Source organism: Periplaneta americana, chromosome 1, assembly GCF_040183065.1.
Source record: "Periplaneta americana isolate PAMFEO1 chromosome 1, P.americana_PAMFEO1_priV1, whole genome shotgun sequence".
Classification (NCBI taxonomy): domain Eukaryota; kingdom Metazoa; phylum Arthropoda; class Insecta; order Blattodea; family Blattidae; genus Periplaneta; species Periplaneta americana.
This window is the reverse complement of record NC_091117.1, coordinates 128613847-128633977: the sequence shown is the minus strand read 5'-3', so window position 1 is coordinate 128633977 and position 20131 is coordinate 128613847. Positions and strand designations below refer to the sequence as shown.

The following is a 20131-nucleotide window of genomic DNA, read 5'->3' as shown; positions in this document are numbered from 1 at the left end:
AAGACTCCGTATAACAAAACTAGCCTCTGCAATGTTTTTTGTTCTTGTTTGTTGTTTAGTCAACTGCTCGAAGACAGGTCTGAACCTCACAAGTGATACCAAGAAGGCACCACTTTAGGGGCAACTAGGACAGGAGATAATGGGGTAGGGTGGCCAGTTCCTTTCCCCTTCCATTGCATACATCGCGGATTAGTTACATATTACACTAATCAGACTTCAGATGCATACAAACAATTGTACTTCCTCTGACACACATCGTCATGTGAGATGTACTGCCTGATAATAGATGTAGGCCCTATATATCAGCAGAACGTCAGTGAGATTTTTTTTCTTATGATTGTTACTTATTTGTTCGCAAACCTACTAGAGGACGTACATGTTTAGATAACGTGTTTCACAGTTTTAATCCCTCTTGTTTTAAGAATAATGCTATCGACTTGGGGTTCTCTGATCACAGTGCCATTTGTAATGAAATATATTAAAAAAATAATAGCAGTAGTATGCATGACTCTTCCAATAGTTTTAATGTACATACTAGAATTACCTCTAATGAAAATTTGCAAGTTTTTAAATGGATGCTGATAAGTAGAAATTGGGAATTTTTCTATCCAATTTGACCATTCGACTACTACATTATTAACTTGTTTATGAGTTATTTGAATATTTTTCCCCGTTATACATAAAAGCCATAAAGGCAAAAAATTGTAAAAAAAAATTCAATGGTTTTTAGATGAATTAAGATACGTGAGAGATAATGTTTTGAGGCTTCGTAATATTTATAAAATAACTAATAACTTGGTGAATAAGAAAAAATATAATATAGCAAATAAGAATTATAAATCAGCCATAAGGAAAGCTAAGATTGAAGCTAGAATCCAGTTTATTTCAATACTATGACATGTCTATAACATTTTTAAAGTACATAATTCCATATTGTGTACAACCATTAACAAATAGCATTAATAACTGTCTGACTAAAATCATATCTCCAGATTCCTTAAAGGTTGCAAAGGCGGTGCCTGTATTTAAAAAGGGCGATGTTAATGAGTCTTGTAACTACAGACCTACTCTATTTCTATATTACCTGTATTATCGAAATTTATGAGAAAATTATAAAAAAATCACCTGTGTAAATATCGTGAATTACATAATATAATTTATGCTCGACCATGCCGAAATGTAGTAATTATACACCTGGTAGCAGTCCTTTAATGCATGTCATTAAAGTACACCTAATCATTAAAGTTCAGGTTTTCGATTATTCTCGGATATGCAATCAAAAGACGAGGGAAACGTCACGGAGACTGGAAATCCAATACTGTCGCAGAAGGTTATGTTCTGTTACTATAATAATTAGCGTTAATTGTAAATGATATTCAAATAAATTCAATTTGTCATCTCGTTTTTTCAATTCTAAATCAATTTCCAGGTTATATCAAAATTAGTTAATGTTATTCTCTAGATAATATCAAGGTCAATGACATTATTGTTGCTCGGAAAAAATCAATACTTTCGCGTCTGCGCACATCTCACAATTTACGAGCTATGCACAAGGTCACTTCCGCTCTTGAGTCAGATACGAATAAAATGAATACTTCTAAATAATTTCAAGTTAGAAATATGATCGAGCATAAAAAGTCGTATGAAACTTGCCTATAATGGTAATTAAGACACTCGTATGAAAATTATGAAACTCGCTTGCGCTCGTTTCATAAACAAACACACTCGCGTCTTAATTACTATCATTATAGGCTCGTTGCATAATGTACTATTGTAATATACAGTTTGGATTTAGATCCGGGTATAATACTATTGGTGCTGTTAATGATTTAGTCGAATATATTCTCAAAGATTTTATAGATCACTTCATAACAATGGTCACTTTAAACGATCTTAGTAAAGCCTTCGACTACGTAGACCATGAAATATTACTGGAAAAGATGCAATATTATGGAATTAAAGGTATTAAACTACATCTTTTTAAATTTTATTAAAGAAACAGGAAGCAGTGTGTTATGAATGAGAGGGATTAATAGATCGGATTTAAAAACAGGAAAGTGTGGAATCCCACAGGGCTCCATTCTTGGGCATATTTTGTTTATAATCATGATGAATGATCTAATGATAAATGTGTTTAGTATTGCTTATGCAAATGATACCACTTCTGTAAATAGTCTAATTACTTTAAACGAACTTAAAATCGATGCAAAATTTTCACTTGAGGAAGCAAAGAAATGATTTTTCACTAATGAACTTTTATTAAATGAAAGTTAAGACTGAATCTATTATTTTCACTTTGAAAAATCTCAATGTACACAAATCGGTTAAGCTGTTTCGATTTCTTTAAACCGTAAACTTACTTGGGAATGTCACATTGACTATGTGTGCACCAGGTTGTCTAGGGTATTGTATTTTTTAAACAATTTAAAAACATTTATGCCACGGCCTTATGTTAAAGCAGCACATTTTGCTTTTCTCCAAAGCATTATTACATATGGTTTATTACTTTGGGAAATGGTGCTCACATTGGCAATGTGTTTATTCAAAAGAGAGCCATCAGATTATTAACAAATTCTAAGTTGACTGTAGGCCTTTATTTATTAAAGAAGAAATTATAATTGTAGCTAGTCTTCATATTATGGAGCATATTAATATATGCAAAAAGCAATTTAAATTTAATGAAACATAATAATGAAATCCGTGACTATAGCACTAGGAATAATGAACCTACATACCTAAATGTAGACTTTCCATAACAGCTGACAGCCATCATATTATGGCTTTTAAATTATATAACCATCTTCCAGTTCATGTAACAAGTTTGGATAGGCAAAATTTTAAGAAAATTGTATATATATATATATATATATATATATATATATATATATATATATATATATATATAGTGGTTGATAGATGAAGCAGTTTACAATATTGATGAATATTTTAAGATTTTTTAATATGTTTTAGTTTTAATTTAGAGATAAAGGACTATGTCATTGCAATTTATTTGCTAACAGACAATAAATATCAATATCAAACATGGTTATTTTAGAAGATCATAAGAATCAAAGGTGACTTTTTTTTCTGAAGTAGATTCCTTGGTAAAGTCTTTTTTTTTTTACAAAGCTCTGTCCACTTCTCAGACACATTGTGTAGACCATTTTTGATTAACTTCAACATCACAATGACTCAAGCGGATTTCGTATCTTTATCACTTCGAAATCTCTTGCCCAACTCCTTTTTTCATAGTTGGAAATATTGAAAAATCGCAAGGTTCGTTATTTGAGATAGTATGTGGTGGATAATCTAAAGACGTTCCACTATTCTGGTGAACGATTTCATTTCATTATCTTGAAATAGAAACCACATTTCTCGAAAAAATGCGTCCTTTCTTTCTCAGTGTATTTTCTATATTTCTTGCTCATAGGAACACTAGTGCATTCTTGGGTGTCGAAGAAGAGAAATATTTTAGCCTAATGATGATGGAAATCTTCATGGACGGAGGACAATCCGTGATATTGCATCCTGAAGACTGCTGCTTCATTTCAAGATAGAATGTTTTACTCATCATTTCGTGTGGTTGTGCCGTAAATAAATTGTGGATCAATCCATGTTTGTGCTTCATTCAGTAATATCCTGTAGCACCCACCTTGAACGAACATGTCTGCTACTAAGACATTTGGTTATAACACGAGCCCTCTCACCTGACACTTATGATAACTCAGAATAATTTCCGTACCTATCTTCAATCAGTAACTCTTGTATTCCTTCTACATTTTCATCTATAATTGCAGAGGTAGGTATACCGAAACATCTTTACTTTCGTTTTTCCATCGTTATAGTGTTTCTATCTTTTGAAAACCGCAGGTTTTCTCATTGACTTTTCATCGTGGACATAATTGAAACGAATTCGTTTTTTTCCAAATAAATGTTGCTTCAATAGCGCAATATGACGCTCCACTGACGGAATGTCTAATTGCTCCACAATCCGAGAACGGTCATATTAAAATTACAATAGCACAATTTTAACTGTCGAAAAACAAATGAGTACAGCACTAACAATGTACACGTGCCGATATATTTTAAGGAGCATTCTTGTTTCCAACATCGTGACAATTCACTAATATAGTAAAACAAAGCGGAAACCCTTCAAGACGCGTAAGCGCCATTAACTGCACAGTGGAATGGATTGCAAACCTAGCGGGGAAAAATTATGGACATAATATTTTCGAATCTAAAGTGCATGAAACCTACTACAGTATAAGTGAATGTTATATGATTATGGATTTAATATTGAGATAAATATTGCACTGCAAGATAGTTTTACAACTCTGTGGATTGAATCACTAAGTTTAAGCATTACAAAATAATATTAAACCTAATAGAAAAATACCTGATTATCCTTTACTGTCATCTTCTCATCGGTGTCTTCTTCAAATTTATAGTCCTTCCCCTCCTCCTCCTCCTCCTCCTCCTCCTCCTCCTCCTCCCCTCATCATCATCATCATCATCGTCATCATTTTTTATTATTATTCTAGGTGTTATTTGTTTTGTAATTCTATTTCATGTTCATTCGAGACTTTTTCACCTCCTTTGGTAGAGATTCTTGCTGCTTGTCGGGAAATTGAGCAATGATGATATAAGGTTCGAGGTTACAAGAAGCAGATTAAGAATATTATGCATGTTTTTTTTTTTTTTTTTTTTTTCCGCGCATGTCCTTCACGGAACCTCTTCGCATCCTTATATCTAGCCTCTTGTGCCGCTTCAATTAGTATTCCTATTTGTAAAATGACTGATTCTATTATCTGTATATCATGAATGAGAACTTCGTGTACACTGACAGGCATGTAGTACCATGGATATAGCCGTAGGTAAGTACAGGTTTCTTATATCAGTGTAATTAAAGGCCTCACGATTAATAGGAAAGCCGCTTGATATTGCGCGGAGGATGAACTAATATTTCCTTATTAATGCTTTATTTACACCTGTGATAGATTGACATAATTCTGGATATTTAAAAAATTGGCGTCCGGTGTTGCCATCATTTGTATTACCGCTAACCCTCGGCATCTTTGCCATCTTTGTTTTCAGTAGCTTATGGTAGAAAGCATAAATATTTTTAGCACTCATTCGTGTATTCATATATTGACGCTTAGTCGATTTATTCTCCACAAAATAAGAACAAGCTTCCTCCAGTGTGTAAGATGTAAAGAGAAAAAGTGGTGACTCTCATTCTTTCTTACATTTGGAAGCTTTACGAGGAATATTTTCGGTTATTTGGACCAAAAAATTAGCTGCATCCCTTTTCTTTGAAGATCGAAGAGACATCTGTGTTACGAACGATAATTATTTTTGTTCAGAAAATTCCTCTGTTAGAGAACGAATTAATTTACTCTTAGTTTTTCTTATCCAATACCAGAAGATGGTAAATGAGGCTTCTAAACTCAAAGTTGGTTTTGTAATTAGTCTAAGAACTTTTTTGGGAACTTCAGACTTTCCTGCAACCAGTTACAATCCTTTTTAAAAAATTGTTTTCCATTGCTTATCTAACTCACCTTTGTAACATTAAACTATTTTTAATACAAAGTAATACGTCCTGTGAGCATTCTTATATACCAAATTTATTTTGCACATATTCACATAAATCTTGGGGTCGCTTTTTCCGTTGGTAAATTAAGTCATATGAGTCAATTCGCGTCACTGTCTCCAGGAATCTTTGCTCCTTCCCTGAAATAGTTTTTTTTTCTCCGAAGACGCAGAAATCGACAAATCAAAAAAGTAGTACCGTAAACAGCATGAGTTTTCATACATTTTACCTAAAAAGTGCACTACTTGCTGAAGCCTGTCATTGTACATTCGAGTTCGTTTATACTATTAACAAGTCTGTATGTATGACCGGATTTAACTATTTTGTGCTTCCTTAAATTCAACAAAAATTGTATGAATCCAAAGTACATACCTGTGGGTAATATATCCATCTCAAAGTAATACAATCTATAATTTGAATACTTTCACAACGTATCCATACTTCACACGTTAAATCACGTCGTGCACAGTGGATGCATCCTTACTGTAAGTCCACTTCGAGGTCTCTCCACGCCGCCGTATCCTATCGCAATCTTTATTACCTTGAATAATGTTTACATATAGATGTTTATCCAAATTATAAACATAAAAATGGTTGATTTTGTGAGGATCGGTAAATTGAGTGTGTTTTCTGCTAGATTGAGCATCTGGCCCTCTATGCACTGCTCTTAATCTCATTTCAGTGATAAGGTAATTTTTGTTCCTATACGAGTAGTATAATTTTGACTATGTTGTCAGCTATATATAAGACCACAATGTGACGTAAATCATTACATTTTTCTTGATATAAATTGCATCCAGATGTGCCGAACTGGCATGACATTCCATTTCCAAAGTGAGGCACTTGTGATTTCGGGTTCAGTACTCTGGGTAAGAGTGCAAAAATGACTAGTGAAATTGGCTGAGGGGAAAAATTTCCGGGAAATTTTGTCCGGGGTCCTCACATTCGGGGGCAGGTTTGTTTATAAGCCATTAATCTACGGAAGCTTTGCTCAAAATTGTCTCCTTTGGAAAACCTATCGCAATTTGCAGAGGACAATAACTGGAGAATATTATTGAAATCTCCTGCAGCAACTGAAAGGGAAAATTCGCGAGAAGAGCCCGGATATGGCCAAGAAGAAAGTGTTGTTTCGTTACGACAATGCGCTTGCTCACAAGTCTGCAATCGCGGTTGCTAACTACACGAACTACGGTTCGAATTGTTGCTACACCCCTCCCCCTCACTCACCAGATCTCGCACACTCAGACTTCTTTCTTTTCCCAAAGCTCAAAACTCACTCTGCTGGGAAGAAAGTTTCGTCAGATGAAGTTATCGTAGCAGCAGAAGACTTTTTAGAGACCTCGAGGAATCTGTGTACAAAGAGGGCACAGTAGTATTGCAGCACGGGTGAACCAAGTGTGTGAATCTCAGGGAGGACTAAGTTAGGAAATAAAGATAGTTTCAGAATACAGTAATCCTAGTTCAATTTTTATGTCTGGCTATAAAAGTTTCAAACATTTCTCGTCTATGTAAGTTATACTAAAAAAAGTTATGTAAGTTATACTATAGTACAGTCAGAAAGTACCCAAACTTCGGGTGGTAACGCTATGCTCAGCAGGCAACTTCTCTGCCTTGTCCGTGCGATACGTGGCCTATGCTCCAGGCGTATAGCCTCGGTGTGCCGACCGATCAAAAGAGAAAGTAATGCTTGAAGTGTTCTTCGATATCCAGGGTCTCGTTCCGAGTTTATTCCTGAGAGTCGAATTGTTGCAATTCTTTGACGTATTCGTGATGCAGTTCGACGAAAAAGACCCGATTTGTGGCAAGGACAGAATTAGGTTCTTCATCTTGACAATGCCCCAGCATATCGGTCACTCTTGGCGAGCGAATTCTTCGCACAACACAAAATACCTGTCCTTCCACAGCCACCATATTCTCCAGATCTTGCTCCAGCAGATTTCTACCTATTTCCAAAGGTCATATCCCTACTCAAGGAATGGCGGTTTGCGTCAGCCGAAGGGGTGAAAATTCATGCGACGCACACTCTGCGGGAAGTGACCGAAGATATGCTGCAGGAATGTTTCGAGAAGTGGTATGGACGCTGGAAGAAGTGTGTCACTGCCCAGGGGGCGTGCTTTGAAGGTGGTGTGTAAATGGTTACATGTCATCTGCAACAAAGTCATCTGCACATGTTCGGTTACTTTTTGACTCTGCTGGTATGATAAAATTATGTTCGTTGTCGTCCGCAAAGAAATTGTGGCAACCTTATTCATATTTAGTGGCTACTCAATATACCCGTGGTATACAATCACAGTACGTGCCTTGATTGCGGTACACATTTAATACTGAAGTAACATATTTTAGCCTATGGTCTATGCAAAAATAAGTGATTTAGTAATTCGATTTATGTAATGAAATTATTACACCAGTACAGCTAACATTTCTTTTTTTTTTTAATTTGCTGTCACATTTCAATAACTCTGTGTTAGGGACCATGCGACCTATTGCTTCTTTACCGATACTTGTGTGGAAACTGAGTCGTTGGAGATAAGAAGAAGAATATTTAGCAGGGATTTTTTTCATACCGCTGTTCCCGACAGGACCACGATACATAGGGTGGCAAATTAAAGAAAAGTACCTAGTGAGCCTGGTTTATAAAATAACTAAAAGCTCTGTCTCACGCTAAAATAAACTAATGGAGATCACTACCCCTTCATCACATCGTGCGGTTTATATCTGCGTACCGGTATTAGAACAATTGAAAATAGTATTAACAACTCCGTATAACTTCGAATTCTGCAAGGAGATTACAATTGTGCCTAGATGTAGACAGAGGGCAATTACCTTAACTGCTGTGAAATGAATGAATTCTGTTGGTAACTTTTTTTTAATCAAACCTTACCTACTTTTTCATTGACAACTATGCCGCCATGTTTCGCAGGGGATGAGATGGTCGATGCTGATACGCGGTATGATTGCAAGCCGTTGCGTAGCTTAAAAATGGCACACTATACTTCATAATGAGTTTCATAATATATGTGTATTTAAGCCACATTTGTTCGGCTTTCACAATAATTGTCAAACCGTTCGCTTGCAGTAGCAGTAATATTGGCACGTTCCCAGACTAAAACAAAGCTTTTATTACATTTCACAAATACCTCGTATTTGTTTCATGGATTCCGCACTGGACGTGTTTGTCATGGTACAGAAAAATGAGAGATGCATACTGGATTTATGAACTGCTGCGCCATAACGATAGCTGAATAAGAAATATCTCAAAATTGCGGTGAAGGCACTTGTTGAAGATAACGTGTAATTCATTCTTGTAGAAACGACATAAAACCAATATTTACGGGCCGTGCGCCGTATCTCCTGTCGACCATCAAGAACAAACTGCCTCTGACAGTACATTCGTGATACGAGCAGTAAGACAAGTCTTCATCCTTCCGGTTCACAGCCATTGCCTTTTCCCCCCTTTAATTGCGGTCCGAGATCGGCGCTAGGGGTAGTTTCCACCAACTATTTTTATCTACCCCTTTTGTCTGGATAACAACTGCCTTCCTCAGTATTGCTTCCAAGTACAAAACTTCGTGGAGTGAAAAGACTACGTCGTAGATGACGAAAGATCTCGCGTCGGCGTGGGAGGAGGGGAGTTTAATTACAGATTTAATAGAGTAACAGGCTGACTGCGTGAGACCAGATCGATCGCTGCGAGTCTTACTAAAATTGTAGCTTTCATCTTATTCTTCGTTGTGTGAAATACTGGCTTTCAGAGTTCTATAGAACTAAACCTGTTGGCCATCTCCGAGCAGGGCTAAACCGTAATCCAGTCGTCTCAACAAGTCAGTCTTCCAAAGCTTTACAACGTTGTTGGACACGAAGTAAAAAGAGCTGCAAAGTCCAAAACACACACATTTACTTTCTCTTATCGCGTTAAAATATCGCATGAGACAGACAAAATAAGGTAGTAAATGATAGACACAGAAACAGGTCATAAATGACCGCCCCATTGAGCCATAAAATAGCTTAAAAGATGTGAATATGCGGGACGATTCAAATAATGATATGCAAAAAAAGAGAACATAAATTGACTGTTACAGAACCATGGAGGTATCATTGTTACGCTGTAAAAGTAAGAGTTTGGTTTTAATCCATGACATTTTCAAGACGTTTTGAGTTGTTAAGCTACATACATACATACATACATACATACATCACAAGACGTTATTGTATTTGCAAGTATAGAACAATAAATTTATTAGTCTACAAAATGATCTTGGCGTGGAATTACTAATTAGTTGATAAAGAATGCTAAACAAAAGCTAATGTTATGTAAACAAAAACTTCCGTATAAATGGCCATTACGTTAAATTTAATTTAATCTTCGTTTGAAATTCAATAATAATCGATAGTGATCGATAATTTGTTCGTGTAAGTGTGCATTCTGTAGTTATTACTTCTGTGAATAGGTGCCGATCTGTACTAATAATAAATCTGTAACTAAATTTTTTCTGGTAATTTTGGCTATTCCAAAAATAATTGGTGTTAACATGTATAATTAATCATCCTGAGACCAAAAATCTAATTTTTGAAATTTTTGTCTGTCTGTCTGTCTGTATGTATGTATGTATGTTTGTTACCTTTTCACGCTATAATGGCTGAACAGATTTCTATGAAAATTGAAGTATAAATTTTATTAAACGAGTTCTAACTTAGATTTTTAGACTATATTACATTCAATACTTCATTTAACATGGGGGCCTGAATTAAATAAATCGAAATATCTCGCTTATTATTGATTTTATGAAAACTTTTACGTAACAAATGTTTCTTTAAAACCGATTTCCGGTAAGTTTTATCCTTTGCAAAATGTTGATAGGACTGATATTTGAGATACACGAGTTTTAAAATAACAATGATTTTATCAGTGCCGCCTCTGATTAATAGATTAGACTATAATGAAATGAAAACCAATGGCTTCGTCTATTTAAGGCGGCCTTGCACAACAAACGGAAGATATTCATTTAGCATTATTTTTAAATGGATATAATTGTATTCTGTGACCGGAATATATAAACCCTTATCAATATTAATATATAGATAATGTTTTTGTGTTTGTATGAAGTAATTTCAGAAGCTACTTAACCGATTTGAATAATTCTTTCACCATTTGAAAGTGTAGTTTCTCTAGATGGACGTAATCCTATATGTCATTACGGTAACTCCTCCACAAAAAGAACTTGATATTCTGTCGCAATATTATATTGCTTGATTATTTAAACTTTATTTAGTCCACATAAAATAGTACCCTAATTTTATACACTTCATTTTTCATTTTTTTCCCACAGAACATAATAGTATTTTTAATAGATTTGTCGTAAAGATGAGTATTTTCTTTGGACCAAAAATACAGCACATGATATGGAGTAAAAATTAGTATCTTACCGTTGAGCTCACTGGAGCTGAGTTATATTACAAAGTGTCACGAAATGGCGTTCCTGCGCTCAGAAATTACCCATATTCGTTTCCTACGTTTCTTAAAATAATATTTATGTATCACATTCATTTTCATTTTTTATTTACATAATTATGCACAACCGTTCGAGTTGGCTCAGACGGTAGCGTTTGAGACTTGCATTCGGAAGGTACCAAGTTCAAACCAATCTGACTGGTTTTTCATTATTTCCCTTAGCCACAGAGGCAAGTACGAGATTGGAAATTTATGTGTCATGATTCATCACCACCTCAATTACCAATACCAAAAACATTAATCAGTTACATGAACACAATCCATCTACAACACACAATAGAAACAGGAACTCAACAAGAGTAAAAACGGCCTGCTAGTTTACACACACATTCTATATTGACATTAATTTGGAGTGATTTATTAAAGGATGCATTCAAGACTAATTTAGAAAAATGTAAAACGAATTATCCCTGCACCAAAAACGGATGTTCCCTGAACCAAATTATCATATTTGAATTATTTGCTTATAATAACAATTAAGAAACATGTTAAAGGAATTGTCCTTGCACCAAATGTATGCTCTCTGGACCAAAATGATCGTATTTTAATTATTTAAATATAATGTCAATTAAGTAACATATTAAACGATTTATCCTTAGACTATATCAAACACGGAGTCATATACTCGGTTAGTTATGGCCTACTGTTATAAATAAAAAGAATTAACAATAGGTAACTCAGTCATAACAATACCAGAAGACACTAAAAGTAATTACATACCGATAATTAAAATACGACATTTGGTCCAGGGAGAATTTTTTTTTTTTTTTTTTTTTTTTTTGGTGCAAGAATAATTTGTTTAAACTATTTCTAAATTAGTTTTGAATACATTCTTTAATAGATCACTTCCAACCATTGTCAATATAGCGTTGATTGTGTACAATGATATATTTTATTTATTATGTTGGCCCCATTGTGCATAATGTTTACGTAAATAAAAACAAATGTATTAAATTATGAGCATGGAACAGCCATTTTGTGGCACTTTGTAAAGCGACTCAGTTCCAGTGAGCTCCACGGTAAAATACTCATTTTTACTCCATTTGCATTGCACTTTTGGTGTAGGCAAAATAGGCCTACTCGGAACAAAAATAAATAAATATAACTGCATAATTAACTTTCAGGGTATAATAAAAGTATTTTTGGCAACACCGTAAAAATACGATTATGCCCTGTGGACAAAATGAAATCAAAATGTAGTATAAAATTAGTATTTTGTGTGGACCAAAGTTTAATTAGCCGGAATATTATAGATTTATTAATTTGTCGTACAGAATAATATCTGTAATATTGACAATTAATGTTTGAGGAGAAAAATTCGCTCCGGCGCCGGGGATCGAACCCGGGTCCTTGGTTCTACGTACCAAGCGCTCTGACCACTGAGCTACGCCGAATTCAATCCACAGCACCGGATCGAATTCTCCTCCTTCAATGTTTCCATTTATGGCCTGACTCCAAGTTAGGCATATATGTTGACGTAGGGGAGAGTCGGGTAGTATCGGACATCGGGTAATATCGGACAGTGAGTTTCTTTCATCTACCACACGATGATAGTACCTGATTGACATGGTTACGTTTCTGTGATGTCGCATAGAGAAACGTAACCATGTCATTCAGGTACTACCATATGGTGGTAGATGAAAGGAACGCACTGTCCGATACTACCCGATGTCCGATACTACCCGGCTCTCCCCTATATGTCCAGTGTCAACTGCCATTATACCAGAAGCGCACTCAGCTGAGTGACTTATTTGGCCGGGATTCCGCAGTTATGTGCACAGTAGTCTGTACAGACATATGCACTGCTATCTATGAGAATATTATAGATTTATTAATTTGTCATACAGAATAATATCTGTAATATTGACAATTAATGTTTGAGGAGAAAAATTAGCAGCGACCTGAAATATACTGGCGATATTTTGCAGCCGCGTCGTAGGAGACCATGTAACTGAATGGAGCACACTGCACTAGCAGTTTTTGAAGTCGAAACCTACGGCGGCTGCAGTCCGTTTGCTGCTCGTCACCGCCAAGCTGCCTACTTCAGTTTGCAGTTCATGTTGAACTACACTAGCGGCAGCCGTGTGACTGCATTGTTTTCTCTGCTTTAGTGAGAGATGGACGCTACGCTAAAATGAAATTTATCCGTACTAAAACATTTACTGCTGAAGTTAAAAACATGAATACATGTGGAATTGCAATGAGTCCTATAGTAACCGAATTTATATCAGGGCAGTGATTTGCGAGTTTTCGACATACTTCATTGAAGAGGAAATAAGATTGCTAAGAACCTTTCTTGCTAACGGAATCCTTTTTATAATATACAGGATGTTAAAAAAGTATCGAATATTTTAAGAGTGCTAGTAGGCATCAAAACAAGAAAATAATGTCTAATAAACATGGGTCCTACAACACATACTTTCTGAGATCTGAACACTTGTTCATAAGAGGTGGTCAATGTCACGTCCATTCATGGAAATGAATTCTTCTGCCCTTCGGCGTAAGAAATTACGCACTCTTTGAAATTTGCTGTTAATATGTTAATAAGAAAGTTCTGATAACGAGCCACACACAGTTAATCTCTGTGTAACACGTATGGCCCTATTAATCTATCACGAAGAACGGCTGCCCATACGTTGATTGAGAATCGGAGCTGATGCCTTGTTTCTTCAACTGCATGAGGATTTTCATCAGCCCACACATGCTGATTACGAAAATTCACAACACCGCTCATATCCGCAACCAAACTTTTGTTTTCAATATTCCATGTCAGGGGTATCAACTACGGTATGATTTTCTGATAGCCTGCTGTATTATAGGGCAGAGGAGTGCATTGCCATGAATGTACGTCACATTGAGCACCTCCTATGAACAAGTGTTCACATCTCAGAAAGTATGTGTCGTAGGACCCATATTTGTTAGATATTATTTTCTTGTTTTGATACATAATATCACCTCATAAAATATTGGATACTTTTTTAATAATCTGTATAACAATATCGTCATTGTCATTTCATTTAAAAAATATAATTGCTATTTTTATGTGATATGTGAATTTTTGTATTTATGACGCTCGCAAAAGTTAATATAATTAATTAAACATTATCAATGTACCGTAAAACGATGTTCCTGTTGTCTTAGAGCTCTACAATAGTCCATGTTTTGCACATTTATTTATTAGTCTTTATCATTTTTATTACAAGTTCGTTCATAGTCTACATCAAGAGGTAAGAAATTTAATTAATAAGTACTGTAATGAATTTGTTCCACTTAGTGTTGAGGGACCTCTTTTTGGGCAATGATTGAGTAGCTTTGCGGTAATTAAAATGCAACTTTTTATGGTTTTGAAGGCATTCTGTAAATCAGAAAAATTATGCTATTTAAATAGGATGTCATCACATAAATATTCTCATATATATATATATATATATATATATATATATATATATATATATATATATATATATATGTATATATATATATATATGTATATATATATATATATTGTTCTATACCTCAATGTACAGTAAGGCCCGAAAATCTTGTCACACCTTTTGTTTGTATGTTGATTTTGAACATATCATAGCAGATCTTTGTTTGTATGTTGATGTGCATCCATTTTGAACATATAATAGCAGATGTGTGACAATGGTTGATACTTTAAGTTTCAGCTTGTTTAGTGATCCAGAACATCAGTATGGGCACCATCACTGTCGCTGCACAAAATGATGCGGCGCCATGTCTTGTGTAAAATTTTCCGCAGCAAAGGCGGTGCAATTTCCCTTTGGGGAATAATTAAGCAGCATGTCTCGAAACATCGATACCAGACAATTGAAGATTTGAAGCAAGCTGTTAGGGAGGCATTCAAGGAAATCACATCGACTTTGCTGCGGAAAATTTCACACAAGACATGGCGCCGCATCATTTTGTCTACATTATGGTCCCATACGATGTTCTAGATCAGGAGTCGTCAGCACAGAGCACGCTGGGGCTAGCCTTCCTTACCCGCGGATATATATATATATATATATATATATATATATATATATATATATCCCTCTCTCCCGCTCCCTCCCTCCCTCCCTCCCTCCCTCCCTCTCTCTCTGCACGACGGTGCGCACAGCACGGCACCGCGTACCCATTGCTCATTTCAGCGAGTGCTGACGACCACTGTTCTAGGTCACTAAACAAGCTGGAACGTAAAGTATCAACCATTGTCACACATCTGCTATGATATGTTCGAAATGGGTGCATATGATGCATATCAACATACAAATGGGTGGGAGGGGGGGTGACAAGACTTTCGGGCCTTACTGTACAATGATATTTCATTGCAGGATTGAATTATTCTCAACGGTGTGTCTTGGCGGTGAATTTTATCTCTTAGAATGTTAGCGAATACATCAAAGGAAGCAATTGACATACTAAAATATTTAAAAATCTGTCTCCATATAAATGCCATCTTGACTTCTGTTTTGTAAAATTGGTTGTATCCAAAACTTTCTAATTTTCCTACGCTTCTTTCTTCTTCTCTAAAGAAGGAGCAATAACAGTGCTTCTTCTTTGCATTCCATATACATAATTAAATTGCAGTGGAAATGGACGACACGATGCGATCCGCAGAACTACAAATGGAGTCAAAAAGAAGTCGAAAGAATGCAATCCGACCACATTTTGCTGCCCATCTCGACTGAAAAACGTCACCAGTATATTTCAGGCCATCTCGACAGCTATAATGTATTTTCTTAATTTAGTAATCAGAAAGAAAAGTTCTTAAACTCATTTAATAACATTGCTGCTTATAGGCTAAATTGTGCCGGTGAGGAATTTTTATCCAGCTGCCGTCTTACGTCCTTAACGTCCAAACATCCGACAAGATCGGTGAGATAATATTGGTAATCACGTAAGGCTCCCATGACGTGAGATGGGCATGTTACAGTGCCTCTAACAAGAAGACTTCCCCAACGTGAACTCATGCTTTAATGAAATGTATGCCAAGCCGCAGGTATGGGTATATTGTAAGCGTACGCAGTTAGCCATTTTAAAAATGCATTTAAAATGTTAGTATTTTAAGATTTCCTGAAAGCCCCTTGAGTTCCAGTTTGTTTGTCTAGTATCTGAATAGATGAGCGTATACATAAAGACCTCTGTTTGAAATTCCATTCTTACACTTTTTTCTTATTCTTTACTTCATCATTCTCTATTGTTGAGTGATGTTTTTACATTTCTCTTAAATTAAATTTTATTACATTTTACTTACGTTTAAACATTTCTCGCGGTACTGAATTATGAACCCCGTACATTGTATACGCAAGAAGTGTATTTAACGCTATGCGAAATTCAATAAAAAGTGTACGCAGTTATTGAATAATTGAAAATTATTAAGTAAATAAAGAAAAATGAAAAGTAATTGAGGAGATGTGAACCGAGATTTTCACACTCTTATCCATCTGTCTATCCTGAGATTTTCGTTAAATGTACTCCAAGGAGAATGAGGAAACCTGAGAACACCATTTTATGAAGTAATCGGAAGAAAAAACTCACCGTCTACTCCAGCGGTGACCAAAACCCGAACTACAGTGATTACATGCGACAGACTGCCTATGAAGTAAGGAGACGGAGGAAAGGTACTTGACATGAAAACTACAACCAGTGGTGGTTCCTGTACTAACATCTTGATCAATCCCGCGGATAAAAATCTCAAGCTTTGCTGTATCAGTAATGCCACTGTTGTCATCAAGAGCCTGTGAATAATATACGATTTTTCTTGCTTCTTTTTTAACCTTCCTCTTAAATATAATCAGGAATTTTCTAAATTCTTCTCTCGATACTTGGTCGAGAAATTCGTAGTTTTTCAAAATTAAAAACTTCTTATGAACAAATTATTTAAGCTATTTTAATCATTACTCTTTTGAGAAATTCTGTTCTATTAAAAGTCTTTAGAGCACGATATATTTCAAACCCCATTAAGTAGCTGATTTCCTTACATTTATTTATGTCATCTTTCTCTTCCTGGCTATGATTTAAGACATGTCACTTCCTGGCTTTTAACAGTTGGTTGGCACATAATATTGAGTCAGTTTTTCTACAATACCGTCGACCGGGTATACTTTACACAAGGGGGGGTAACTTTATACATTTCTAGAAAAATGTTTAGAAGGCAGCACATTACAGACAATGTGTAGCAATTCCGTGGAACTGATTCTACGTGACAACAGCACATATGTGTAGTAGAGGGAAGTGTGTGGCATTATTAACGCTGTTATACACCATTTTTCTAGAAATGTGTAAAGTTACCCCCTTTGTGTAAAGTATACCCGGTCGACGGTATTATTATTAAATGAATAACTAATGAATAGTTACCCTCCTTTAAGTATTAAAAAGATTAAATTTGAGATAAGACCTTATAATTTTATCCTTCTAGGGAGAAGATAAAAAAAATCAATATTCATCCACGTACAGAATAATTATAGAAACACATACTTAGTGGTCAGTAATAATAATAATAATAATAATAATAATAATAATAATAATAATAATAATAATACATTATTCAGGGTGGCAATTAATGTTTTTATATACTCCTAATTGAACCGTTGAGCAAAGTAAACATATTACATTTTGTCCGACGGAACAACAAAAAAGTTCTCATCATTCTTTACGAAACCACCTCTTACTGTTTGTAGAGCGACATGATACCGCCACTGCTTGCCTTCAGTACGTGAATGAAAAACACAGCAATATACAGGAAACTCCTCGTACCCGTTTGAATGTCTGTGATTACACGATGTAATCACGACACCCGCTTTGGTCACCGCTGGTCTACTCGTATAACACGTTGGGGAGATCCTTCTAAAACGACACAAGATTTGAATCCGCGCCATAAGCGGGATTCGAACTACGATCGTAGTTTTCATACAACGTTAAAAACACGTCATCGCTGTGTTAATACAGTCTGCTTACAAGACACAGATGTTCTTTTTGACGTGGAAACCTTAAAAAGAATGTTGGCACCACAGCCCTGCCTTCGCTTTTATCTTGATATTCAGCTAATAATTGCATTGCCTCGGCCGCTTTTTCGTCCCCAGTGGATGTAAATAAACCTCAGTTGACTTGCTGTCATATGCAGTGGTTCCAAATTGCTGTATGCTCCCTTTGCCGTGTGGATTATAGACTTCAAAGAGAGAGTCTAACGATTCTATGGTTTGCGTGTTTGCAGTGAGCAGCCGATCTTCTCGTGCAAGGCGCACGTGTTCCATATTGATCCTAAGACGAAGCGCTCGTGGATCTCGGCGTCCAGTGCTGCGGTCAGCGTGTCCTTCTTCTACGACTCGACCCGCAGTTTGTACCGCATCATTAGCGTCGAAGGCACAAAGGTAAGAGCCCTCACTGGCTGTTTCTACAAACCTAAACAATATTAATGAGCCCTCGGGACTCCCTGAGAGTCCGTCCTTACGACTGAACCAAGTTCTAAGTGTTAACTCATACGGAAATTTCTGTAGAGTGGGAATTTGAACGAACGCTACTCAACAGTCGGCTTTCTGCTCGTAAGCATTGTTGGCGTAGAGTGGACTCTCATGATTTTATCTTCTTGTGCGTTTAAGGCAAGCATGAGTTTTCTGGCTTTGTATTTCTTTATGACAGTATGTCCATCATTCCCTGTAGAATGCGACTTGGGGTTTATTGTAGCCGTAGTTGAATTGAAAAATAGTGTACATGCTCAGTTTACGATAGCTTATGATACTAGTTTATGAGCGAAGTAGTACTGTTGTGGAAGCTTTAATATTAAACTTTAGGTTGTTATTATTATTATTATTATTATTATTATTATTATTATTATTATTATTATTATTTATAAAGGATGAAAGTACAAAACTTGCTATGTTTATTGGCAGGAGAATTGCATCATCAGCGAAAAGCTTCCTGAGTGCATGACATGTTCGAAGACGTTTATCTTTCTGTATAGGTAGTATTAATACTTTCATGAGTTACATTGTTTGTAATACTGATAAAATTCTTCGTGTCATACTGAAGTTATTACCGGTCCATTTATTTCACTTTTCAGATATTCTTATTTCGTTTGCTAGGTTCGAAGACGTTTACCTTTCTGTATAGTTAGTATCAATACCTTCATGAGTTACATTGTTTGTAATGATGATAAAATTCTTCGTGTCGTACTGAAGTTATTACTGGTCCATTTATTTCACTTTTCAGATATTCTTATTTCGTTTTGCTAGGTTTGTATGTTTACTAATTTTATAACATGGTACCATCTTTAAATGTTATATAAACTGAATATTTAACATCCAAGATAGGTTTTAATTGTTTCTGTTCTACCTTTAATGAGAAATCAGAGCGATTGTAATCAATTATTTTTGCTGTGAAGACTGAATTCCAATACAGAACAATAATTCTTATTGCTTTATTTCACGCACACCAAGGGAGTATAACTTCCACGAACTTATAGTTTACCTTGCCCTTACGTTTCCTGGCTATGCGGACACCTATTGTGCTCAACTACCCTTTACCGATAATTCCACATAAACTAGTGACTTGTGCAGCAAATGCTGTAAACTAAGTTCATAAAAAGTTCAAATAAAATTTTTTCAGATTTATTTTCAATGAAGAATACCAGACATTTTGAAAGTTATTTGCTTCCATGATAGTGAACTTACTCCCTCTGAAATTTTTTTATGCCGAATACTTTTCCTCGAACCTATCCATCTTCAGTTCGTTAGTTTCAATGCGAAAATGCAAGTAACAATGTCAGGACGATCAGTCGGAGTAATGCAGTAGCTATTTCAGGTTATTGCGAATTATTTTTAGGTGAGAGTTAAGAAACAATACAGTCAAGAACAATAGACATAGCACCTTGGTATAGCTGCTGCATGTTTCGTGAACTACCTTGAAATGTAGAGGGCAGAATCACTTTTTCCTGCTAAGATACCTGGCTGAGGTGATCATGAGACTACAAAATCTTGTAGGCCTTTTCATTTTATCAGTAAGCAATACCTTTTGGTATTTCCTTAGGA

At 35.6% G+C, this 20131-nt stretch overlaps 1 protein-coding gene across 6 annotated transcripts in view; it reads left to right on the top strand.

The window, feature by feature from the left end:
• The window catches only part of homer (protein), a 497710-nt gene that overhangs the window by 393515 nt on the left and 84064 nt on the right, over window positions 1-20131 (top strand). For all 6 annotated transcript variants that reach the window (XM_069827177.1, XM_069827173.1, XM_069827172.1 and 3 more), the window contains one exon: window positions 18319-18475. In XM_069827177.1, coding sequence (XP_069683278.1) covers window positions 18319-18475 — 157 coding nt within the window. The remainder of the gene's footprint in view (window positions 1-18318; window positions 18476-20131) is intronic.